The sequence below is a fragment of the Cladophialophora immunda genome (genome assembly GCF_000835495.1).
Source record: "Cladophialophora immunda strain CBS 83496 unplaced genomic scaffold supercont1.3, whole genome shotgun sequence".
Lineage (NCBI taxonomy): Eukaryota > Fungi > Ascomycota > Eurotiomycetes > Chaetothyriales > Herpotrichiellaceae > Cladophialophora > Cladophialophora immunda.
Genome location: NW_015622543.1, coordinates 5,864,174 through 5,887,957, shown reverse-complemented (window position 1 = coordinate 5,887,957; position 23,784 = coordinate 5,864,174). Strand labels below are relative to the sequence as shown.

The window sequence follows — 23,784 nt, the reverse complement described above, 5'->3', positions numbered from 1 at the left end:
CCACAATGCGCCCCGGCCATGGACTGGAGTTCATCAACAGCAAAAACTGGGCTCTGGTCGCATTTTATCGAGGAGGTAGGAGGATGAAAGCTCAACGAAAAGGAGAGTCCACAAGCCTAGTAGCGTTTTCCTTCTGAACACACGTCCGTAATACCGGCAAGTGGTGAGTAATACCACCAATCTCCTCTACAGGCCCCTTCACACCTACGGCGTTCTTGATAACGCAGCTCCGACCGAGGAGACCCCTTTGCAGTCCTTTATTCCAGCTCGACCTCCAACATCCCCAGATCCGAGTTGAGCGGGATCTCCACCCTCGCAATCTTCAATCTCGCATCGGCCTCCTTGAACAAGGCCTTCCATTCCTGCAAGCTCCGTTCCTTGCCGCCCACGAGATTGTACATGAGGAGATCCAAGCTCCGCATCAGGGCCTCCTGGTGCACCGGGATCTCACCGGGTTTGTCGGGCAGGACCCGGTCGACAACGAACAGTTTCGTCTTCCCCTTGGCCATGACCGGGACCAAGTTCTGGAGGATCCTCACGCAGTCGCCGTCTGGCCAGTCGTGCAGGACTCTGCTGAGGAGGTACACCGTCGGCGGCGACCGGACCAATCCCGCCGGCTGGGGCTGGAAGAAATCTTGGGCTTGGAACGTCACCCGGCCTCGAAGCTCGTCTGGTATTGCCGCTTTAGCTGGCTCCGCGTTGGTCTCGAGGTCCTGAACGATTATTTCGAGATTCGGATGCGCCCGCGCAATGGGAACACTGATGTGGCCGTTGCCGCCGCCCATGTCCACGACCACCGCCTCGCCCAGGCCCGCCCAGTCAAAGCCTTGCGTGTACTGTGTGTACTTGGGACCCACGATGGCCTGCCCGACAACCCTCATTGCGGCGCTGAACTTGGCCATCCCGTCTGGCTCCTGTTGAATTGTGTGCCAATAGTCCTTGTGCTGTGGGAAAGCCAAGTGAACAGGGATTTCGGGCCTGCTGGCTTCGCTCTCGCCTGAATCAACTCGAAGACTGTCCCCCACTTTCATACCACCTAACATCACAGGGAGGGAGAGCGTAAGTTGGATGTATGGCGAGAAGGACGGGATGGCGGCAGACAGCGCTGTGTGGGCAACGTATCCGGGCTTCGGTTCGTAGAACATGTGCAAGCTATAGGCATACCAGAGGATCCGCTGCAAAGGCGCGCGATGGAGCTGAAGCTTTGATGCCAACGTCTCGACGGCGATGGGCGCGTCAAGGGGCACTGCCTCAGCGAGCTTGAGTTGATCGATCGCTCCTAGCACCACGAGATTTGTTCGATCGGTGCTGACCAGCGCTCGAAGCGTCTCGGTCGGCCCGCGAGCAAGAGCGAAGATTGACTGGCTTGCGTCGAGGAGTCGAGCTCGAGCCCTGACGATCTCGGGATACGCCGCGGCGTCGTGGTAGTCTCTTGGGCCCGTGGCCTCAAACGACGGCTGAGAGAGGGATTTCTCATCGAGCCCGTGCTGGAGTGCTTTGGCTGCTTCCAGGATCTCGGTAGCGATGTCGACGAGGGACGGTGTTGCCATCTTCGTTCGACCTTTGTCAACGACGATCGCGAAAGAGGGACAAAGAGTCTTCTGGCCAGGGGTGGCGATGGTTTTCTATTCCCCATGCTTAAGGTCCCTCTTAGCTGAGCAGCCTGTTCGTAACTCTAAAGCACCGCATGAACGGTTGGAGGGCCACATTCTTCAGCCTCAGCTGACGCGGGCTGGACGGAACCGTGCTGGTGGCCTATGTTCGAAGATAAAGCCACCCAGGCCCAGGCGCAAGCCATTTGTGCTGTACCACGCTGAAGCCGTTGAGCTTGTCTCGGTTAGATCCAACGTGGCAAAGAAGGCAACACATCAGTCACCCAGTCCGAGTGGGAACTTTAGAAACTCCATGTCGGGGTTGTAGCAGATTGAATTATACTAGGCAGGGATGATTCCATGGATTCAGGTTGGATAAACAAGCAGCAACATAATAGTGATTTAGCCTTCATCCACAGCTCATGGTGCAAACATGAGATGTCATCTGGACCAAACCCCGATGGCAACAGTCTTTGTTCTGTGTTGTCTTTGTTTGTTCCATCGGTTTGATGTTTGGTTTGATGAGCCAGCCCCGTCAAAATCCTCACGCAATATGTATAGTACAGCAGAGAATTCAACAAAGAACGGACAAAGCCATTGTCGGTGTCGCTGCTAATTTTGAATCCACGCCGTGGTTTCTTTCTTCGTCACTTGAGCATGAGACCCGATCGAAACGAAACACTCTCTCCCATATCAATGATTAAAGGAGCTGCCGCTGAGACAGTGGTTCACCACGGTGCTCCTCTCACAATTTGAGACCTCATCGATCGTGCTGGGAAAGCCAAGTACGCTTGCAGGAAGTCGCATACAAATAGTTGAGAGAAATTCAACTGCAACAATGTGCACCACGAAACGATACCTATTCCTCTGCTCGCATCCCGCCACACATCGCTTTCGCGACACCATGTGCAACTTACCCAGCGTTCGTGGCTGTCAAGTTCGAGACTACAACGTCTTCCTTAGACACCCGTGCAAAAAGTGCAGCGACCGTGGCGTAGCCTCAATCCACATGGACCTCCGCGGAGAACAAGAACTGGGTATTGACGACATTTGGTACGTCCCCAGCAGATGCTTTATCGACGTGGGTTTTCGCACAATCGACCCCTTCAGCAAGGAGCAGGTCTCAGAACCTCCGACGCCAACTTCGCCGTCCACCAGGCATTCAATCGACGATGATCCCTTGGCACCACCATTGACTCCGACCAAGATCAAGATCAGTGACCCAAACATTTGCAGAAGGCTCCTTCATCGATTGACGATGAAGAAAGTAAGCCCCTGCTGTGCTCGGGAGACTCAGTACGGCGGATATGAAGCCACGAGGATTGAAGGACGTGATCATCGCGTCAACGGAGTGATCAGTGACAGTCTCTGCGAGTCGTCACTGTGACATTGATCACGGGAATGCAGGATGAGAGTGCTGGGTATCTGCGTTGACTTGGTAGCGTCCCAGGAGATATGGTGTCCATGCCTTGGGCCGCCATACGTATAAAACATTGTTTTCAACCGCCTCTTGTTTCACCCTCGACCTCGATCTCGACGGGCTCCTGCTTCGCATTATGTCCCTGGGTGGCGATAGCCTCGCTCTTTGCTCCGGCCTTGGCCAGTGCTTCTTTTTCATCATCTGCACAACCACAGTCATAGAAGTCACCAATGTTGGCACAGTCAAAGACCGGTTTGCCCTTGCTTTCATTCACCACGTTGTGCACGAAGCATGCCCAGGCTGCGGCACTCGACCGGGAAGACGTCTGTGGAGGATACTTCTTGAGAATCTGCTGGAAATGCTCTGCACATTCGCCGCACGGGTACAGGCGGGCGAAGAGGTAGACGTAGCTCTTGAGCGCATCACTTTCGTCTTGCGTCGGCTTGTCCGGGAATCGTGCCATGGTAGTGTGGAGGACTTTCCAGGCTGCGCGGCCCAGTTCTGCTTTGAGGGTTTCATTGCCGAGCTTGCCCATAACGTGGTCGCCGTGTAACGTCTCGGGGGTGGCTGTTACATTGGGGATATCGGCTAGGTCTTGTTGCTGTTGCAATGTGTGTTGGAAGCGGTCGGCGTGGGAGAGAGCCGTCATGGGTCGCTCGTGATCGCGAGTCCAGACAATGTACCATATAAAGAGGGCAATGGCGGAGATCAACACCATAGCAGGGGGCGGGCCTCGAGGCATGATGGAAGATGACGGGGGGAAATGTGGGATAGAAATTCGCTCAAAACGCAACGACAACGCATACGAGGGAGGAGAGAAGAGAGCAACGCCGAGATAAAATGGGATGAAGACAGATGTGCAAAGTATTGAACCGAGATTGAAGCTAGATGGCCGCAGAAGGGTCGGCGCAGGAGGAACTCAGGTGATGATGTCTCAGATCTAGCTGTACCAGATTGGAAGCCTTTGTAAATACTCGGTAGTCACCACTGATTTGTTCGCCTTCGAGAAGGGAAGCTCGGAAAATCCGGGGTCCAGTCACCTTCGTCTCCGCAGTCTAAAGCAGCAGCAGAATCCTCGATATAAGACGTGCTCCGATCTCGCTCACCCACGCCGCAATCACTGAGTGGGAAAAAGAATCTGGAAGAGTGTAACAGTCGTCTCACCGGCGCCCCTCCTGATTGACCTGGAACAGTACGATACGCTCTTGGATTGCCACACCACACCACACACCACGAGGCAGAAAGATCTACGGAGATCTGCTTACTGGTGGTCCTGCCGGGTGGGAAAAGATTTTTTTATATTTAGCTCAGAGCCTCGGCGTCGACTCATCTTCGTGACTCTGCGATCCCAACGCTGCCCATTCTCATCCCATTACTAGTATATTGCAGGCTCGAATACGAGGATTGTGAGTTCTACTTGACTTTATTTGCCCTTGGGGAAGCCTCGAAGGGACAAAAGAACACTCAGAGCCTCCTCGGTCACACTTCACAACGAAATGGCTCCCTTTCCTCCGCCGCCTGTAAGCACAATTGGTAGGCCGCTCTTGCACTCTGTCGTCTTCTGGACACGCAGCCTTGAACGAATGCAATTTGGCGCAGAGCATGGCTGAGATCCCCGCTAACGATGTCTGCCAGACTGGAGCAATGTCGGCTTCAAAGTCCGCGAGGTCAACGGACACATTGAGTCCACCTTCCGCTATTCCTCATCCAAGCCAGAATGGAGCAAACCACGTTTTGTAACCTCCCCTCATCTGTCGATTCATGGCATGGCTCCCGGTCTCAACTACGGTGTCCAGTGCTATGAGGGCATGAAAGCCTTTCGACAGCCCGATGGGTCGATCGCTATCTTCCGTCCCGATCAGAATGCTCTGCGCATGCAACGCTCTGCCGAGTTCATTTCTGTCCCCCCTGTGCCCGAGGAACATTTCGTGGAGTGCGTGAATCTGGCCGTGGGTCTGAACGCTGAATTTGTGCCCCCTCACGAGACCGGCGCGGCGATGTATATCCGCCCGTTGTTGTTCGGCTCCAGCGCGCAGCTGGGACTCAATCCCCCGGATGAGTATACCTTCGTGGTGTTTGTGATGCCCACGGGAGTATATCACGGCGTGCATGCCGTCGATGCACTGATCTTGGAAGATTTCGACCGAGCGGCACCTGAGGGCACTGGCAGTGCTAAGGTGGGAGGCAACTACGCCCCCGTGTTGCGGCATAGCGAAAAGGCACGGAATCAAGGGTTCGGTATCACTCTGCACTTGGACAGCAAGACACGGAGCGAGATCGACGAGTTCTCCACCTCGGGTTTCTTGGGCGTACGGAAAGACGGGGACAAGACGACGATTGTGGTGCCCGACTCAAAAAATGTCATCAAGTCCGTGACATCGGAATCGGCCTGCCAGATCGCCAAAGACTTGTTCGGCTACAGCGTGGAGAAACGCCGGATTGACTATAGCGAGCTTCCTCAATTCACGGAAATCATGGCTGCCGGCACCGCAGCGAGTCTGGTGCCCATCAAGAGCATCACCATGAAATCCAAGGGTGACAAATTCGAATATCCGGTCAATGAGAAACTAGATCCTGGCCCAGTCTGTGCACAGCTATTGAGCACGTTAAAGGGTATCCAAATGGGCAAGGTCAAGGATCAGTTCGGATGGAATATGAAAGTCACGGAGCCGCCCAAGGAGTTCCTGAAGGCGGCGACGAATGGCGGCGTCCACGGCGGTGTGGATGAGTTGCCGTGAGGCCGCTAGATGATGGCCATATCTGTGCTGGATGTCAACGACAAAAGTCAATGGAAGAGAGACACCCGGGCAGATTGTGGAGCGAGGTACAGTAGAACTACGTTTGCCCAAGCAACAAAAGCCCGTCTCCAAGATTAAATAGTTTCAAAAGCACTCTCTGTACAGACCAACCACCATACACAGTGCCAATCGGGTTCTTCGCTCATGCGTGGCCGACGTCCATAATCAGATGTCCGTGCGCTGACCACTCCATTTTCTTTTTGGCAATATCTATCAAAGGGTATCAATATCATGAATCATCGAGTGTCGTAAAAGACCCCAGCAAAGTAGTATACCCTGTGCCCGTGACAAGGACCGGTGGAGCATCGTGTTCACTCAGGTATGGGTAGTTGGAAGTCTTCATTGTCGAGCTTTGCGTTTCCAAAGGGAAAGAAGTCGGTTTCGAAGAGGTCATTAGTGAGATCATCGCCCTCATCCTGAGCCATATCTTGCTCCAGCAACTCGTACTGCTTGAGTCTGAACCACATATCGCTTTCCTCGGGGGGTGAGCCGTATAAATCGCGGAAATCGCGTGGATGGATTGATACTTGCGAGATTTTGATGGGCTTCGAGGCGATTCCGCTTCTCTCGGTCTCAGCGCTCCTCGGAATGATGGAGGGGGCCTTCTTTGCTTTGGGAAATCCAATTGTATTTTTAGACACGGCAGTATGAGTGGTGCGAGATGATGACAAGTGGTGGGGTAGGGTCGGTGGCCTGCCTTTCGTGATGGGAAGAACTGCTTTCTTCTTCTGCTCTGACGTCTGAGTAGTTTTCCTCGTAGCAGCAGGCAAGTTCGGCCGTGAGCCAGAGAGCGCAGCAGCAGCAGACTTCGCTTGCATGGTGTCTACCCTGGAGAGCTCTGGTCGCTTCTTCTTTGGTCCTGCTGCAATCATGCCGTCGACACGTGCATCTAGTTCGCTGGGTGCAAGAAAGACTGGTTCGGACATGTCCTTGAGGCTTTTGTTCATACGGTCCGCATCGAATCTCTTCCACTCTTCTTCTTCCTTTTTAAGACGCATAGACACTCCGTTCTCATTGTTGGGAGAATCATACGCGTATACCACTCCGTAGCCGGCTCGAAGCTCCTCAGTAAGTAGTACATCTTCTTCGAACTCAATTGGAGGATCCGGTAGCTCTACTGGTGGCGGTGGTGCGTATCCGAAATCTGGCTCTTGGTCTTGCGTGGGTCTTTTCACCAAGTCACTGTCGACTGGTTCAGAAGGAGCGACTGCGATCTTAGACCTGCCTGAGCGACGAGCTGCGGAATGCTTCTGCCCAGTTCCAAGCCGCTTTGTCGTCAAAGGAGCGGGAGCAGGTGTCTGAAAAGCTTGAGCTTTCGCGTTGGTTGTCTTGATTCCAAGGGGCGCTCGATTGCGTGGAATCAGAGGTGTAACGAATGTGGTCTTGTCTAACTTGCTTGGTCCATCCTTATCCAGAGCCTTCGGTCCATTGAGATGGGGGAGTAGATTTTCGTCGTTCTTCGCCAGTCGAAAAGGAGTCTTCAGATTTCCTGGTGTCTTTGGATGTAGGATCCGCGTGCTTTGGTTCAACGGCTTCCCAGCGGCCGTAGTCTGCTGCGCATGGATGAGGTTTTCTTGATCTCGTGCGGCTAGGATGCTAGCCATGGCCGCTATATTGTCGATTGGTGCTGATAGTCGTACTTATCGTCTGCGGTGGAAATAAAGTACAGGTAGGTGGTGGCAGGATGGTGTTGGAGATTGATTCATGTGCCAGACACGCGGATTGAAGGGGCCGAATTGTTGACGCTGTTGCCCCCAGCAACGTCTTCCGGGAGGCTCCTGGCGGTCCCAGGCGGTCTTCAGTCGAACCGTTAGAGCCTGAAACCGGCCTAAGGCGCAAACGGCGAAGCCTGACGCCCACGCAGCCTCACCCCTAGAAGCCGCATGTCATTGGCTTGAACATCAATGACTTCCCCCTCTATCCCGCAGCTGACTCTTAGCGAATGCATCAGTGACCGCCAGTTGAGCCTTTCCCTACGAACAAGTATCATTTATCTATAACCCAAGTCAACACACATCTACACTCTACTATCTACCTTTCTGCCAGACCCTAAATTCAAGAAGCCCCAGCCTTTGAAAACATTCACCATGGATCGGATTAAGGAGGTATGTCCCTATCACCTCTGCGGCACCTGCAACCTCCCCCCTCGTGCTCCTGCCAGGCACCACGCAATTCACTTGGGGCTGCCTTCTGCCATAACACAGTCAATCACTTCACACTTCTACTTGGCTACTGCAGTCGTGTTCAAAACAACCCGACCCAACCTTCATCCCTCGTTCCTCCAAGATTTAACAAATCCCGCATCCTCCTCACCCGTCCATCACCATCTTCGATCCACCCATCATGGCGACCGTATTCGCTAATTTCCAACAGAAAATGAACTCTCTCCGCATTGAGGCGGACGAGAACGCGGCCAAAGCAGAAGAGCTCAAGCAGAAAGTCAAGACTCTCGAACAAGACAACCTCCAAAAAGAACAAGAGATCACTTCCCTCAACCACCGCAACCAACTCCTCGAGGCTGAAGTTGAGAAACTCGAGCAAGGCATCAAGGAAGCGAAGGCGCTTGCCGGCGAGTCGGCACAACATAGCAGCGAGACTGAGTCTCTTCAGCGAAAACTCCAAGTTCTCGAGGAGGAAGCTGAGCAGGCTGACAAGACATTGAGGGAGACCAACGATAAGTATGCATGACCATGATCGACAAATGACTCCCACTAACAATCCCATCCCAGACTCCGGCAAACCGATGTCAAAGCTGGCCACTTCGAGCGCAAAGTCCAAGCGTTGGAGCAAGCACGCGACGAGTGGGAGAACAAGTACGAGGAGATGGCCAAGAAGTACGCGGATCTACAGAAGGAATTGCAGGAGCTGGAGCAAAGCATGGGCAACATCTAAAGTGAGCGAGATACCTGGTGTTGCCATTGTGTTTGGCAAGTGCACGGTCGAGCACAATGCATAGACCACGACCATACCTACGATACCATGGGCATTTGATAAAGGGCACACCCGAAGGCGAGCGTTGACAGTCTTGAATGAGAACCCAGAATAGCATTATCGTCGATCACCCCTGCGTTCTCGAGCCTGTTTCCGATTCTTGGCCTTCTCTTTTGTGCGTGCCTCTTTCCTTTCCGCTTTGCTCTCGTATCGGAAATTCCTCTTTTTTCGCTTCTTTATGTCCTTTGGTTGACCTTTTGCCCGTTGACTTTTGTGCCCCTCGGCTGGATCCTTTCCTGACCCTTCTGGGTTCTCCCCACTGTTTTGCTGGATATGCTGATTCCGGTCCTGCTCCGTCCTGGACAATCCTTCTCTGGAAACATCCATTGCCTCAACCGTCACTGTGGTGTACTTTTCTTCGTCGATATATTCCGTCTCATGATGGAGCGGATGGGGCTCCGAGTCTGAAATACCACTCCATTCCTCTTCCGGGTTCTCTTCGCCCTCGTCGTTGTCTCCCTCGTCTTGATCAGACGGCGGTCTCAGCAGAGCGTTAACCTCCTGCACATGTCTTTCAAGCTCGGCTCTCCGCTGTTCTCGCAGCTGGGAAACGTCAGTCCACCAAAGATAAACGGCTCCATGAGGTGAGAGACTCACCTTCTTCCGCTCCTCAACCCTTTCCGTCCTTGCTCTCCGCTCCGCTGCCTCCTGCGCCAGCTTAGCTCTTTGCAACTTGCGCTTGTGGAATCCAGTCAGGTATTCATGGCGCGCAGACGTGTCGAAGGTAATTTCTTCAACAACAGTCGGGTCTGTTCGTCGACGCTTCGTTGGCGGAGGCATTTGCTGCGCGTATTTATGCGACTTCTACTTGTAACATTTCACTTGTATATGCATAAAACCACTGCCTCGCTGCGTCAAGGCGGAAATTGTTGGCAACCTCGTCAAACTTGCCAAGCCCATCAAGGGAAACGCATGTGCAAAGAGTTGTACAGCGAAGCACACAGATCAAAAGCGCTACTGACCTGAAGCCCTACCTCTCCAGCATTTAGCAAGCCTCGAGTTCTTTCCAAATGACGGCTACGCACAGCAGGCTGCAGAGGAAACCCTCCTCGACAAACTATCCATGGAACATCCGGATCACGGGCAAATGCTACTCGTGTGGCTGATGCCGAGATCCTCTAAGTCGTCCCGAAGTCACTAATGACGCCCAACTTGGCTCTGTGGTGACGGCTTTCCCACCAAATCAGGAGAAGTACTAACGCCAACACACTCTTTCCTGCCGCTCAGGCGAGTCTGCCTTGGTCCGCAGGTGGGATATGTTGACCAACATGCAGAATCGAGCCCTTTTGGTCAATGGACATATCGCTGCGAAACGGCGTCGTGAAAGTGGAGGGGCTGTGCTGCTTCCCCCGATGCTTCCTCTGCTTTTCCCTCCCGTGATGATGAGGCTGTCCGCGTTAAGGACACAGCCCATTAGGCTGAGCTGGTATGAGGCGGACAAGTGACTTATCACTCTCAACTGGTAGGCCCCTCTACCGACGGTCGCGCGTACGGAATTCGATCAGGATCACGAAACTCCAAACCAATATTTTGCCGTCCTCTCAACATATGAATCGCTAAACAGAGCCCCATCGCTTCCTGCTCTCAGTGCCCGCTTGCAAGCTACTGAGGTGAATCGATCTCGGAAAATTTCGATGACGCACTGGCCGGATTTAATTTTGTTACTACTCAGGCAGAGCAGATAAGGGGGGGGGGGGGACTTGCCTCGCGCCACAGGCACATATTGCAGTTCAAGCGATCCATCGAGAGACAGGGAACCCGGATGTCACAGTGACCGAAACCCCATCATATAACGAAGACAAGTCCAAACGTGGGGACGACCCACATCTGGTTGAAAGTGACGTCGAACTGATTAGGAGATGTCGCCGTCAGCTGGAAGATTTGAGTGCAGCTCTAGGATGGACGCATCCTGGGGCGCTTGCAAAAATGTGCGAACTTGCAATGGCATATGCGAGCTATGGCCAGCACCAAAATGCCATACGATAGCTTCAAGAGGTGGTCGCCGGACGGGCAAAAGTGTTTAGACAAAATCATCCGGAGACTTTAGACGCATCCCACCAGATGGCTGCTTCATACGAGAAGCTGGGCGACCTCGACAATGCTTTGGAACATTACCACAAAGCCTTGATTGGTCGTGAGATGCAACTCGGTGCCGATAACCCGCGAACTCTTTCATCCGTGGTTGCAGTTTCATCGATCTACAACGCTCGAGGAGACACTAATACTGCCTGTGACTTGCTGCTCAGGGCCATCAAGGGTTTCGAGAAGAGATGTGGGGAGGACCACATCACTACCCTTTCGGCAAAGTACAAACTTGCTGAAGTCTATCGGGGTAAATCAATGCTTCAGATGTCGCTGAAACTCCACCAGGAGGTCCTGGATCGAAAGCGTGCAACTCTAGGCCCCAACCTTGCGCCAACTCTTAATTCGGAACATACCATTGGCATTATATACCAACAGATGAAACAACATAATGTGACCATTCTGCACCTCCGGCGTGCGCTGGAAGGAAGAGAGCAGAGTCTCAGCCGTGTTCATTCTCTGACAACCTCCATCGCTCTTGATCTAGCTTCCGCCCACTTCGATTCTGACCAGCCAGTTGAGGCGATCAAGTATTACAACCAAGCACTTGAGGGGATCCAATATCGGAATCCTGGGTCCAGGACTGCCGGGCTAGTGACGACCGCTAATATCGCATTGTGTTATTCAGGCTCAAGGACTATTCTCAGGCTCTCACATTGTACCGACAAATTCTGACTATTCGGGAAGAAGAGTACGGGGCAAATCACAAAGAAACTATCAATGCCGCCGAGAAGGTGGCAACATGTTGCATGGAGACTGAAGACTGGGCTACTTCAATTCAGTTGTACCGAAGGGTGATAGCCTTTGAGGAAGGATCATCCTCGGGTACTGCTGGGAATTGGACCGTCAATGCCTGTCAACTGGCCTACGCTTGCCTCAACATGGAGATGATTGAGATTCTTTGATCTGGAGTCGACGAATTATTGCGTTGGAGGACAGAGTTCCACCTAAACAACGCCTTTTGATGATGAGATGCATGGCGCTGATATATCCTCGACAAGCCAAAATCGACGATTCCTTGGAGCTGTATCAAAAGACGCTGGATGAATGCAAAGCTAAGCTAGGGGATGGTCATTGGCTCATGGAAACTGTGCTCCACGAAATGAGCATCGTGTACCTGCAGAGTTATCGTCAAGTAGACTCTGCAAGAGGGTTTAAAGAGATACTTGACTTGGTACACCAACGCCTCGACTAGAGTAACCTGGAGTCACTGTTAATCATGTTCAAATTTGCCGACCTGCGCCTTGGGCAGCACCAGTACCAGCAAGCACTCAATCTCTATACGGCTGCCCTTGAGGCCGTTGAAGGATCATGCCGCAAAGAAGAGGAGGAATTTACAGACCTCTGCTGCCACTGTCTCTTTGAAATCGCGACCTGCCACATGAGGCTTTCCAACAGCCATTTAGCGCTGCCCTTGCTTGAGAAGCTGCTCCACTGCGGCAGTGATGAACAGCAACTCATGGCCCTCATGTGTATTGGCAGCACGAAAGAACGGCAATGAGACTTTCTCTCCGCGATCAAGACGGCCAGGCAAGTTCTGGAAATTAGAACTGCAAAACTCGGCTCCAATCATCTTGAATCGCTCAAGATGGTCCGCAAGATTGCCTCTCTGTATCACACCGCGAGCCGGGATCAGGACGCGCTGGCATGGGCGAAGAAAGCCCTCGCAGGTTTCGAGGCACTCGGGGCTAGCGGGGAAGTCGAGTTGTACAAGACGCTACATCTCCTGTCTGATGTATATTTCCACCTTGACCGCTTCCAGGGCGCCGTCAGAGTACAAAGGAAAGTCACGGAAGGATTTGAGAGGACGCTTGGCGCTGAAGGTCCTTCCAGTTTGCGTGCGACGTTGAATTGGGCAACATATCGAGCCCTGGAGAGGAAAGAAGACGCCCTGAAGTTGTACGAGAGGGCTTTGAAGGGCTATGAGGCACGGGTGAAAGAGGTCAGGAATCAAGAGACGGCCGAGACAGCGGAGGAGAAGAGAATCATTAGTGAGTTGAAGGGAAAGATTCGAGAGGCTGGCGGGAGCAGAGACTGATGAGATCGAGCGAGGCCTTGGAAATTCTAGCTCCAGCATGTTGGGGCGGTAGGTGGATGCTATTGTCCATTGTATGTAGAAGAGGGCCCGAGTACGATAATGGTCTCTACCATGGCATGATTCCTTTTCTAGTGGTCAAGGCCGCAATGAATACATCCGTACTGTCGGAACGGAAGATATTTTCGCTTTGTTATTTATCATTCGTTGCTTTCTTCTGTAAAGCATGCGACTGCTCGCTCCTGGGGGGCTACCTCAATTAAACATCCCGCGTTTCTTCTGTGCAAGCTCCTTGCTGACTGCTGCAGGACTTGACATGCAGCTGTCATCATAGATGGACTGGGTGTCCCGGACTTTACCTCCTCCCTTCTCGGGTTGTTGTGTCCTGCTCGCATTTGTCATTTTATGGGTTTGTATCTTACCCGCTGTTTTCAAACCAGGACCGCCACATGACGAGTTCAATCACTTAGCCTCAACGGATCGCTGTCGTAGGATGCAGCCAACGGCAACATGGGTGACTGGTGAAACCACGAAGCTACCGGACACTTTGAATCTGCCGGCTTTGCTGTGGACCGCTTCTGTGCAGGTGCAGTGTTGACCATCCTTCATATTTTGCATCCCTGGTCCCTTGAAACGATATGGTGGTCCGGTTTGGCTTTGGTTCGTCGACCAAGCACGAGCGCGAAACTTTTATCCATCGATTTCCTGCTCTCTATTGCATACCCATATTTACCTTCCTCCAAATCCCGGAGGCGGGAACCCTCTTCCCGGGCCTGGTGGGCCTCCTTGAAATCCCGGGGGCATACCTGCTGGTGGTCCTCCAGGTGGTCCTCCAAACCCAGGAGGAGGGGCTCCAAAACCAGGCGGTGGCCCTCCTGGGGGTCCAGGTAGTCCACCTCTTCCAGCTCCAGCGAACCCAGGTGGCGGCGCTCCGCCTGGAAATCCCGCTGGCGGTTGCGGAGGGAATCCAAAGCCTCCAGGTGGCACTCCCCCCGGAGGAGGCGGTCCACCCATCCCGACGCCCGCCACGGGACCGCCCAGCCCGATCGGAAGACCTCTGCCAGCCGGTCTCGAGATACCCGTACCAGCCTGAAGAGTTGTTGGTGCCCCTCCCGGAGCAGATTGTCCCAACCTAGCGCTAGGATCCGATGGAGGAGGTCCTTCCACCGAACAGCTCACGATATTCGTTCCTCTGAGAATCACAAGGCCCAGCGTTCGTTTCTCTTCGGTCTCGACAGTCGCAGCTGCAGAGCCCGGTGCTGCTGGAGCGGAGGGTTTGGCCTGTTTGCGTTTGACTTTGCGGAATTCTTCGGTGTCCGCGAGGACGAGGTTCATGTGCTGTTACCAAGGATAGAATGTGAGCGGCTTGATCGGTCCAAGTAAGGGAGGTTCAAGGATGATTTGGTGGAGGGGTTGAGCGCGACAACTCACTTTATCGAACGCAAGCATTTGACCAGTCATCTGACGACCGTCGTTCATGGTCACACGCATACGGTAGTTGATCTTGTTTACTATAGTCAGAAAGTGTGGTTCTCGTAAGTCATGGTGGGAAAGGTCGAGTATACCAAGTTTTGCTAGGCGTGAGTTAGCCGTCGATCATGAGGAATGAAATAAAGCGGTCAATAGTTACCATCTTCCCCTGCTTGTTCGCCATCTTGCCTGACGTTGCGCACGAATGCGACTTGACCTTCTTTCACAGTGGCTACGTAGAGGCTGTTTGGATTGTGGTTCAAAAATAGATTCGTGCAAAGTTTAGAGCCTCAGCTCAACTGCACCTGCCAGACGATGGCTGCAGCGCTTCTGTAGCAAAGGAAGCGAAGCAGGCCCGAACTGGTAGTATGTTTGATGTGATCCCGTGCAATTGAAGGTGGTCGCGAGACTTCAGCATACTCTCCGTACAAAAATTGGTGCCGCAGCTCCGAATGCAGTTTAGTCGGACTTTCTGGTTCTTGGCAGCGCCAAGCCACAACCCACGGCCGCACCACCAGAATTTCGAACAAACCGTCAATTGGGGCCCTCTCGCTTTTCATCAACTCCCCAGCACCACGAACCTGTCGAAACTTGCACTCTGTCGCAATCGTTAACACCACCATTTTCTGACAAAATGGCGGAAGGCAACGACAAGAGCTCAAATCCCATGCGCGATCTGCGCATTGACAAGCTGGTGCTGAACATTTCGGTCGGCGAGTCCGGTGATCGTCTCACCCGTGCTGCGAAGGTGTTGGAACAACTGTCGGGTCAAACTCCTGTCTACAGTACGCCTTGGATCTTCGGCTGAACCCCTTCTCCATTGTTCTAACGAGTCTTGTGCAGGCAAAGCCCGTTACACCGTCCGGTCTTTCGGTATCCGTCGTAACGAAAAGATCGCCGTCCACGTCACCGTCCGTGGGCCCAAAGCCGAAGAAATCCTCGAACGCGGCCTGAAAGTCAAGGAATACGAGTTGAGGAAGAAGAACTTCAGCGAGACCGGAAACTTCGGATTCGGCATCTCCGAGCACATCGATCTGGGAATCAAGTATGATCCGGCGATTGGGATTTACGGAATGGATTTCTACTGCTGCATGGGCAGACCCGGCGCGAGAGTTGCCAGGAGAAGACGTTGCAAGAGCAAGGTGGGACGCAGCCACCAGGTTTCCAAAGATGATTCGATCAAGTGGTTCAAGACGAGATTCGAGGGTATTGTGCGGTAGATGGTAAATGGAGGAACTCGATGTTGGGCGCCGACGGAGCAATGAAAAGTTAGTCAACCCGGGCGGAGGTGTGCTTTCGACAACAAGGCAAGACGTGCCTGAGTCGTCGTCGTCGGCAGTCATCCCACAGGAGAGCAGACCGTCGAGATTGGCTGTCAACATCGTCCAGTCTGGAGCATCCTACCCGCCCCGGATGTTGAATCAACAGATTCAGACAGATCAGGTCAACATCAAAGACAAACCCCCGAACACCTTTCCATGAGAGGGCCTCGTTGACCACCCTTCATAGCATTACTGAAATGGGAAGAAAAGTCTATGAATGTCCTCTGAGCTTTTCCGTCGCCCCTGGACCTTAACAGCCTTCCCGCTCTCTCTGTTGACCCTGAATCATGCCTATCGCAGGCTGGTGCTCTTGGGCGGACGATGCTGTTTCCTTCTACAAACTCGTTGCCCTTGTCCACTTAGCGTGACATATGATCATTGAGGAATAGTCCAGCCTGATATCATACACGACAAGAGAAGTAGGCTTAATGAGAGTCTTAAGACAAAAGGAAAAACGAGGATTTAGCACTAAATCGAACCGGAAGATGTGGCATTGCTTCAGTATGAGAACACCTATGTTCAAATTGAAGAGGATCGCTAGATTGATTGCTACCCTCAAGACTTCCCACGTCGAATAGACGGAAGATACCCCGGCGCCGTGCTTCCATGCATTGCGGTACATGTTCCGAAATAAGACATCCCATCATAAATTTTCATGCTCACATTTTCCATCACAGACCTTTGTTACCCAATTTTGCGTGTGGATCCGCTCTGTACCAAGAACATCGTCCATCATCTTATGCATAGAATACTCAATTCTGATGACCACCTGCAGGATTGGAATTCGTGTCCTCTCTTGGGTGCTCTATCACTGTATGGATGCTTGTTGTTGCCACAGGCGAGACGGGCGTGTCTTCAGTATTCGATACAGGAGCGGCTTGCACTACCGGCGACACAGGGGTATTAGGTTCCGTGGCCCCGGAGACACTGATCCTAGGAAGATTGAGCTGTGGAAGTTGAGGTGCAATGCTTGCGTTCGTGGGAGCCCTGCTGGGAATACCTGCAGCACGACTGGCATTGCTTGCTGCACGACGAGCGACGGCGGCCTCGTACGAAGGAGCATCGCCCCAGTCTAAGAACTCGTAATCGGGTGGCCGATGTACATCACCAATGTCTGAAGGCAGCGGGATGCGTGATTCCCCAATGTCGTCTGATCCGGTGCTTTCATCAGGCGTGAATCTATTGGCGGTGGGGGAAGAGTTGGACGTACCGCCGCTTTGGGGCTCGTCACTTTGCCGTCGGTTACTGTCGTCTGGAATGGTTGAGCCCGGCGTGGGCTGAGGTTCCAAGTCAGAGCCCATCGTTGATACACTCACAGCGCTAATCGAGCGGTCACGGCTGTGCATCGATGTAGCATCCGACAGAAGACGAGAGCGTCCTTCGGCTTCACCCATAGGGGCTGCTCCACTTAACAGCCCACCTCGCTCAGAGTCATTGCTATTTGCTCGAATCCGCGTACCGTCATGTCGTACCTCACCTAGTGAAGCATATGCAACGCTCGATACCCTTCGTTCTCGTCCGCGAGACTGATGTTCGGCAATCAACGTGGCTGCGGATACACTCACGCCGCCATTGAGGGAAGTAGTACTTTCGTTTGCACGCTGACGGGACTCTCGCCGCAGCTCCTCCAATCGAGCCGTATCTCCCCTCTCGCGAGCTTCTCTTCGCTCCCGCCGACGTTCTTCTCGTTCTGCAATTTCGCGGCGGCGGGCCAATCGGATTTGGTACAATGACTCCATCTGGTCTTCTCGGCGTGTTTCTTCCTCTTCGACCGTCTCCGGGAATTCCACAACCGTGTCCATGCCACCTCTTTCGCCTTCTCGCCCGATGACTTGTTCGGTGTCCTTTGGCGTCCTTGAATATGCCGGAAGTGTTATAACACTGCGCACGCTGGTGTTGCGATCAACTCCCGCTCCAGTGCCTGCTTCGCTGCCAATGTCATTGCCATTGTAAGCCGTGTTCGTGGATGAAAGATCTCGGTTGCGGACGGCTTTGTATTTTCCGCCGGGTTGCCAGGTCTGCCATTTGCTCTTCAAGAATTTCGTGGGAATATACGTGGGCTTCTTGCCTTGTACCCTCCATCTCCGCAGCATCGTGTAAAAGACCACGCAAGCAACGAGGAAGAATACGACGCCAGCAATTATCTGAAGCCGTCAGACAGCATTCTCACAGCAAACGTCCAGGATACTCACACCAACTATTACAGCACTTCCACCCATCCCTCCGCCGCCGCCGCCGCCGCCGCCTCCATCTTTCGGTGGCCCCTGCCTCGGTGATAGTCGATTAACTTGTATGCTGTGTTTGTCCAGCACCTGTATAGGTGAGCTAACTGCCATGGCAGTGGCTGGTGGTGGGAGAAAGTCAAATCGTGTGGAAGTGAGCGTTGAGGCTTTGTTATCGGGACATTTGATCAAGTTGGCAAAAGTTGGACAAGAATGTACTCGTAATATGGCAAGTTCGGAGGATTTACAGCAGATTCGTACAAGCTGTCAAATGGAGAATTTTCTCATAGACAGAATCGTGAATGGTGATACAGGCAAGGTGACAATGCACTATAGGGAGATTGGAGTAGAGATAATGGGCTCAAGCATACGTATGCATATACAAAAAGTGTGGTGAGATTCGTTGAGGTTTCTCAGCTTGTGGCAGTGGGCGGCCTCGAGGAACCTTTGGAGTTGGCAGAAGCTTGGTGCAGCGAAGTAGCGCATGCCGTCAGCCTCCAGTGGTGGAGGCGAGTGGCAGGTTTGTGCTCATCCACCCAGGGCAAAGCCCCGGCGGATTGGCCCAGCTTCCATCCAGGGCCTGTAGTGGGCCGTGGTAGGGTCGGATAGGCGGTAGGCTGTGGCCCCTCCAGGGCCTGTGAGGGCCAAAAGATGCTGAGACACGCAGCCAGATCCGCCCTGGCGCACCCGCTTTTTCTGTTCGCGTAATCCCGCGTCCACCTGGGTTTGGCTCGCGCGCACAAGAAATTTATAGAACGCCTGCACGAGTAGTCTTGCATGATGAAACATCTGGTCCCTTTCCAACTCCATCGCAATTGGTATATTCAGCAACTTTGTTCGATCTTTGAGGTCGTTTATGGGAATTTGAAAGTCTGTCGTCGTATCTACCTAGGTAGTCTCGATTGGTGACACTTCTCGTAGATTTTTTGAGTCAGCTCTAGTGGACCATCTCACTCGAGGCCACCTTCCCCGCAGTCGCATAATACATAATCTCCCATACAAGCAGCCTTGGAAAAGTGATTTGTAGCGAGGAACCCGCGTTGACAAAAGTCATGTGTTTGAACATATCTGCTGCGGGGGCCAACAGAGAGGGACGGCAAGGCTGTCACGGAGGACTTACTCGTAGCGAGCAGCGGCAAGGCTGAAACTACTAGGCGTTCAGATGGCGAGTGAAACGGGCGCCGGATATGTTGCCTGTTTTGACTGCTCCGCTCTTTCCCTTTCCAGAAATCCCATAACAAACACAAATCTCGAGGCGCATTGGTTTTCCGCTCTCCATACGAGTAGATTTGGTTCCCCAAAACTATCCTCGATTGCTCTGGTATCTTACCCTCAACATCCTACACGACCAGTCATGGCTCCTTCGAGGTTTGATCACGGCACATTGAACACGAACTATAGTAGCATTCATTCTCACGAGGCATTCATTGGGGACTACCAGGTAGATGAGCTGCAATGCATTTCCTTCAAACATGCTGATCGTTCCTCAGGTCATGTACACTCCTGGTTCAACCTCTCCGCAATTCGATCGTGTCAAGAAGTCCACTCGCTTCAGCAAGACTGCTTCGTCCAAGTCCCAGAATCCCAGCCAGTCCTTCATGCTGCCGACCAACATCCCCAATACCTCTCAGATCATGCCAGACCACGGTTCACTGCCAAATGTCCAAATCCACTACGCTATCCCCGCCGATGAAAAACAAATTGTCGCGTCTTTGCGCACTCTCCAACGCGACCTCAATGAAGCAATGCAAACCATCAATTCCCTGACCCGCGAACGAGACGATGCCCTTCTTGAGCTTAGGTTGCTCCGTGCTGCTTCCAAAAAACAAAACACCCCAGCAAAGAAGACCAAGACAGCGTCACGTGTGGAGGAAGAACTATTTGATATCAGTAGATCCATGTCGTCTCCTCCTAGATCTCCTGTTCGAAGGACGTCCATGAAAGACACGTCTGCGGGCACCAAAGATGCTCCGAAGACCACTAACTCTGATGACGCCCGAGTTCTTTCTCCTGTCGTCAACAGACAAATCTCACCAGCACCGGAAAAGCGACCGACCAGCAAGTCAGATGTCGCTGCTAAGAGCAAATCACAATCCTACCAACGACCCACAGTCCATGACACCGAAAACAGCGCCATTGAAGACCCCACCGCCGCGTCAAATACCTCACGCCGACGGCGCCGCCCGTCCCTTGACGAAAACATGACTTCGGCATATATCTTGCCCGATATTACAATGAGTCAGCCGGTGAGGTCAACAAGAATTCAAGTGTCACAAGAGGCTCAAAGTGTTCTGCATCGTCATGGCGACCCCGAGCACATTGGTAACTGTACCGTCTGTCAACGCCTCACGGCTAGAAAACCAAGACAGGTTACGCAGCCTACACGCTCCACCCCTGCCCACGCTGCTGAAAAGACCGATTTCACGGCTCAAATTACCCAGCTCATGAAAGACGCGATGCTGGAGGAGCCCACCTTACGTCCCAAGATCAACCCCTGGCATGCCCTTGCTAACGTCAAGAAACTTTTGATGGACCAATTCGAAGAGGCAAAAAACAAGCATGCTCAGGCCTGGGAGAAGTACGATGCGATTGAGGCACCCTTGAACAGCAAGAGACATGCCGCTGCTAGTCAAGACTTGTTTTACTGGTCCAAGAAGATGGAAGAGTGTCGCATCAATCTGGACCAGCTGAGAGATGTAGAGGAGGGAATGAAAGAGCAAGAAAGTGGGGTATGAAGCTCGTGCTACGGCGATTGACAATGCTACGAAGCTGGAGTTGTTGCGGGTGTAATGCAAAAGAGACTGATGTTGAGAAAGTCATGTCTCAAAGGCTATGCTGGGCGGATATGTTAACGAATTGCTCTCCATGTCTGGGTTCCTTGCTGGTATTGGAAAAGCCTAGACTGTGCAGGTCTTCATTTTGGAAATGAACGTTTCGGAAGGCCCACCGGTTCGCTTGGGATATCGGCCGGAAAATAGAAATCTGGCTCTGAGATACCAGGGAGAACCTCGTTTTGCTTTGCAAGCATGCGAAGCAAATTTTCTTGTTTTTCCGTATCTGGGAACCTCTTTCAATAACTCTTTTGCCATGGTTTGCAGGAGAATGTGTCTCGAGATGGACACTTCACCATGGGAATCTATCATTCACACATTGCTCGTCCGTTCCATGATCGATGATACGAGAGCCATCCAACGCAAGTAATCTTGTACTTTGCTTTCGACATGGAGTCAGTTCCATGCAAGGACCACCATCACCTCGATACCCTGACAAACGCTCCTCTTACTGCACAACCTCTTCCGTCTCCTCAATGACTTCCTCAACCACTTCCTCCACAACCTTCTCGCCCTCTTCTTCGACACTTCGGGTCCTCTGGAGCGCCAACTCCTCGTCGGGATCCTTCAACCCAAGCTCTTCTCTCTCTTCTCTCAACAACTCCTTCTCCCTTGCCACCCAGCTATACCACTCCATGTACAGCCTCCTTCTCGCATCAATGACCGCCTGGTTTGCTCCCTCTTCCATCTCCTTGTCCAGCTCGTCGAATTCTTTGGAGTATTCGCGCAGGTTGCGACGAATGGTGCGCTGTTCTTCTTTGCTGAGGAGGGTCGGTGGCCGGGGACGCCAGATCAGCTGTTTGAATTTCTCGGTGGGGTGTTCGGAGAGGAGGACACCGTAAAAGGTCCAGAGACGCCAACCATTTTCCATCTAGACATCATCGCGTTAGAATTCAGAACTTGGCTTTTGGAGTGGTCAGGAAGAGGGGAGATGACATGGATCTCTTACCTGATGAGTCCACACACTGGCACTCGTCGTGACATATCTCCCCGTGGGATCCCAATCTACATCCGTCATACCATAGTGATCCTCACTATTCATCAACATGAGGTTCGCATTGAGATTAGCGGCAACATCCTGCTCGGATTTCTCGCCCTCATAGTCCAGGTCATAGAAGTCAATATCGGAATGCTGTTGCACACTGACTGTGGCAACGACTACGAATCGACCTTTTGGTGACCAGTAAATTCCGTTGGAATTTTTCTTGTCGTACGTTCGGACAAGCTTGAACGCTCCAGTGCCTGGACCCTTGATCTTTTCAGGAGCGAAGAATGAGACGGCTGTCTTTGGGAGGACGTTGCTGCCCGCAACCGCTTCTCCTGCGGTGATCAATACGAATCTGTCACCCTTGGGTTCCCATGCGAAATTAATGACAGTGTCCTTGAGAGAGTCGACGACTTCGACTGGGACGCCCTTTTCTCGGATACGGAATATTTCAAGGTTCGTGGCATTGGATTTCTTGGACTTCGAGTGGCGGTCCACTTTGACACAGATGAACTTCCCTTCCGACTGCCAGTGAAGTTTTGCGTCGGTGACATTGAAAAGATTTCGGGTTCTCACAATCTCCTTGGAAGGGACGGACATCAAGGCAACCTTGGCCGGGTTGGAGCCGATTTCGGGGGTCCAGAAGCAGAGGAGTGATTCGTAGGTCTTGATTCCTTCCCGTTGGGTCGTGGAGGGCGCCCATTCGAAATCCATGATGCCTTCAGCTTTGACCGACGTCTTGTCCAGGAGGTTCATTCTGGGAAGTTCGTAGATGGAGATGCTCTCATGAGGCTTCATCCTCGCGACGTACTTTTCATCAGCAGACCATTTGAACGCTGGCCATTGGACTTTCGCTTTTGGTGGGATGGCCGCCGCATCCGCGCCTGGGGGAGGAGTAAGATCATGTGCGACAAAAGATCGGAGTGGTTTGCCTGTGGTGATGTCCCAGATGACGATGTGCTTTCCTTCTTCATCGATGGAAAGAGGCCCTTTGCCTTCTTCCACGGTGATGGGCTGATTGGACCATGTGGTCAAGTATGATTCCCCTGGTGAGAACTCGATCAGGCTAACAAAGGGGTGGGGGAATTGTCTGATTCTTTTGAAAGATGGGCCACCCCATAATTGAACACCTTGTTGATGAATAGAAGCAAGATATGTGCCATGTGGCGACCAAGAAACGAACAGTTGTGTCCAGTGTTTCCGGTCGACGATGGGCTCGGGAGGTTCTTTCTTATTGTTCCAGAAGACTCCCACATTGTCTCCTCGAAACATGACGAATTGGTCTCGAGCTTGGGGATCAAAGAGCCATGATTTGAGGTGTTCACGATCCGCAAACGGTTCGATCTCTGGAGGGACATATTCTTCATCTATCCTCCCTTCTCTGCCATACTTTTCGATGTCTGTAAGCTTATTCACAGCCAGAGTGTGTCTTTTGTCCAGGGCGGTTCCATGCAGTTGTTTGGTGGCTGCAATAGCCTGTTCTGGTGTTTGATATTCGACAAAGGCAAAACTATCGGACAATCAGGAGACAATATAGAATGGATAAGAAGGAGGCATACCCTTCAGACATTCCTTGGTCATTCATGGGCATGAAGACTGATTCTTCGCCATCTTTTATGCGCCCAACCGAGTTTAGTCTCTTGAGCAAGAACTTGATGAGTTTCGATCTTTGCTCTTGGTTCACGATTGGGAGGCCATCGATAACCTAGCTAGTCAGAATAGCATTCAAACCCCTTTTTGCACCGAGACATACGACAAAGGTATCGAGGCCTTCTTCCATGCGCACATCATATCGTTCCTTGAGGTCACTGAAGTCGATGTTGTCTACTTCATCCTCGAAGTCGTGATCGGAGAGTTGGTCGAATCCTGGAGCCATGGTTGCGATACTGCTTTCCGACCACTGGGGTGAAATGGCTCACTATGGAGATGTCGTCGACGTACTGCAATGAATCCTCAAGGCGCAGACGAACGACCGGCACGAAACTTGAAGTGGGAGATCTCGAATTGTGGATATCGCCAAGATTTCGTTGTCACGT

The 23,784-nt window shown here is 52.5% G+C and overlaps 14 protein-coding genes across 14 annotated transcripts; 7 read left to right on the top strand and 7 right to left on the bottom strand.

The window, feature by feature from the left end:
* Positions 1-257: 257 nt before the first annotated feature.
* PV07_06377 (uncharacterized protein) lies at positions 258-1,550 on the bottom strand (the record flags this gene model as incomplete). Its single annotated transcript, XM_016393346.1, has 1 exon — positions 258-1,550. One exon carries the CDS (start codon positions 1,548-1,550, stop codon positions 258-260), a length of 1,293 nt encoding a protein of 430 aa, XP_016250865.1.
* Positions 1,551-2,601: 1,051 nt separating this feature from the next.
* PV07_06376 (uncharacterized protein) lies at positions 2,602-2,979 on the top strand (the record flags this gene model as incomplete). The annotated part of the gene is made up of 1 exon (XM_016393345.1): positions 2,602-2,979. The coding sequence occupies one exon, from the start codon at positions 2,602-2,604 to the stop codon at positions 2,977-2,979; it is 378 nt and encodes a 125-aa protein (XP_016250864.1).
* A 112-nt stretch (positions 2,980-3,091) lies between these two features.
* Positions 3,092-3,754, bottom strand: PV07_06375 (uncharacterized protein; the record flags this gene model as incomplete). Its single annotated transcript, XM_016393344.1, has 1 exon — positions 3,092-3,754. The coding sequence occupies one exon, from the start codon at positions 3,752-3,754 to the stop codon at positions 3,092-3,094; it is 663 nt and encodes a 220-aa protein (XP_016250863.1).
* A 378-nt stretch (positions 3,755-4,132) lies between these two features.
* PV07_06374 (branched-chain amino acid aminotransferase) lies at positions 4,133-6,031 on the top strand. Its single transcript, XM_016393343.1, has 2 exons — positions 4,133-4,545; positions 4,648-6,031. Exons 1-2 carry the CDS (start codon positions 4,509-4,511, stop codon positions 5,748-5,750), a joined length of 1,140 nt encoding a protein of 379 aa, XP_016250862.1. The 5' UTR covers positions 4,133-4,508; the 3' UTR covers positions 5,751-6,031.
* On the bottom strand, positions 5,838-7,497 carry PV07_06373 (uncharacterized protein). The gene has a single exon (XM_016393342.1). It carries the CDS (start codon positions 7,412-7,414, stop codon positions 6,122-6,124), a length of 1,293 nt encoding a protein of 430 aa, XP_016250861.1. The 5' UTR covers positions 7,415-7,497; the 3' UTR covers positions 5,838-6,121.
* A 245-nt stretch (positions 7,498-7,742) lies between these two features.
* Positions 7,743-8,931, top strand: PV07_06372 (uncharacterized protein). The gene is made up of 3 exons (XM_016393341.1): positions 7,743-7,915; positions 8,184-8,488; positions 8,540-8,931. Exons 1-3 carry the CDS (start codon positions 7,898-7,900, stop codon positions 8,700-8,702), a joined length of 486 nt encoding a protein of 161 aa, XP_016250860.1. The 5' UTR covers positions 7,743-7,897; the 3' UTR covers positions 8,703-8,931.
* Positions 8,540-9,623, bottom strand: PV07_06371 (uncharacterized protein). Its single transcript, XM_016393340.1, has 2 exons — positions 9,399-9,623; positions 8,540-9,344 (listed from the first exon to the last, which is right to left on the bottom strand). Exons 1-2 carry the CDS (start codon positions 9,579-9,581, stop codon positions 8,859-8,861), a joined length of 669 nt encoding a protein of 222 aa, XP_016250859.1. The 5' UTR covers positions 9,582-9,623; the 3' UTR covers positions 8,540-8,858.
* Positions 9,624-10,862: 1,239 nt separating this feature from the next.
* Positions 10,863-11,558, top strand: PV07_06370 (uncharacterized protein; the record flags this gene model as incomplete). The annotated part of the gene is made up of 1 exon (XM_016393339.1): positions 10,863-11,558. The coding sequence occupies one exon, from the start codon at positions 10,863-10,865 to the stop codon at positions 11,556-11,558; it is 696 nt and encodes a 231-aa protein (XP_016250858.1).
* Positions 11,559-12,471: 913 nt separating this feature from the next.
* On the top strand, positions 12,472-12,921 carry PV07_06369 (uncharacterized protein; the record flags this gene model as incomplete). The annotated part of the gene is made up of 1 exon (XM_016393338.1): positions 12,472-12,921. The coding sequence occupies one exon, from the start codon at positions 12,472-12,474 to the stop codon at positions 12,919-12,921; it is 450 nt and encodes a 149-aa protein (XP_016250857.1).
* Positions 12,922-12,950: 29 nt separating this feature from the next.
* On the bottom strand, positions 12,951-14,792 carry PV07_06368 (uncharacterized protein). The gene is made up of 4 exons (XM_016393337.1): positions 14,549-14,792; positions 14,484-14,492; positions 14,350-14,421; positions 12,951-14,256 (listed from the first exon to the last, which is right to left on the bottom strand). Exons 1-4 carry the CDS (start codon positions 14,570-14,572, stop codon positions 13,648-13,650), a joined length of 714 nt encoding a protein of 237 aa, XP_016250856.1. The 5' UTR covers positions 14,573-14,792; the 3' UTR covers positions 12,951-13,647.
* A 136-nt stretch (positions 14,793-14,928) lies between these two features.
* Positions 14,929-16,360, top strand: PV07_06367 (60S ribosomal protein L11). Its single transcript, XM_016393336.1, has 2 exons — positions 14,929-15,173; positions 15,232-16,360. Exons 1-2 carry the CDS (start codon positions 15,023-15,025, stop codon positions 15,606-15,608), a joined length of 528 nt encoding a protein of 175 aa, XP_016250855.1. The 5' UTR covers positions 14,929-15,022; the 3' UTR covers positions 15,609-16,360.
* Positions 16,184-18,363, bottom strand: PV07_06366 (uncharacterized protein). The gene is made up of 2 exons (XM_016393335.1): positions 17,903-18,363; positions 16,184-17,854 (listed from the first exon to the last, which is right to left on the bottom strand). The coding sequence occupies exons 1-2, from the start codon at positions 18,044-18,046 to the stop codon at positions 16,463-16,465; spliced, it is 1,536 nt and encodes a 511-aa protein (XP_016250854.1). The 5' UTR covers positions 18,047-18,363; the 3' UTR covers positions 16,184-16,462.
* An 856-nt stretch (positions 18,364-19,219) lies between these two features.
* On the top strand, positions 19,220-21,127 carry PV07_06365 (uncharacterized protein). Its single transcript, XM_016393334.1, has 2 exons — positions 19,220-19,373; positions 19,423-21,127. Exons 1-2 carry the CDS (start codon positions 19,287-19,289, stop codon positions 20,665-20,667), a joined length of 1,332 nt encoding a protein of 443 aa, XP_016250853.1. The 5' UTR covers positions 19,220-19,286; the 3' UTR covers positions 20,668-21,127.
* On the bottom strand, positions 20,767-23,701 carry PV07_06364 (eukaryotic translation initiation factor 3 subunit B). Its single transcript, XM_016393333.1, has 4 exons — positions 23,502-23,701; positions 23,308-23,453; positions 21,713-23,258; positions 20,767-21,634 (listed from the first exon to the last, which is right to left on the bottom strand). Exons 1-4 carry the CDS (start codon positions 23,622-23,624, stop codon positions 21,212-21,214), a joined length of 2,238 nt encoding a protein of 745 aa, XP_016250852.1. The 5' UTR covers positions 23,625-23,701; the 3' UTR covers positions 20,767-21,211.
* Between the last annotated feature and the right edge of the window lie 83 nt (positions 23,702-23,784).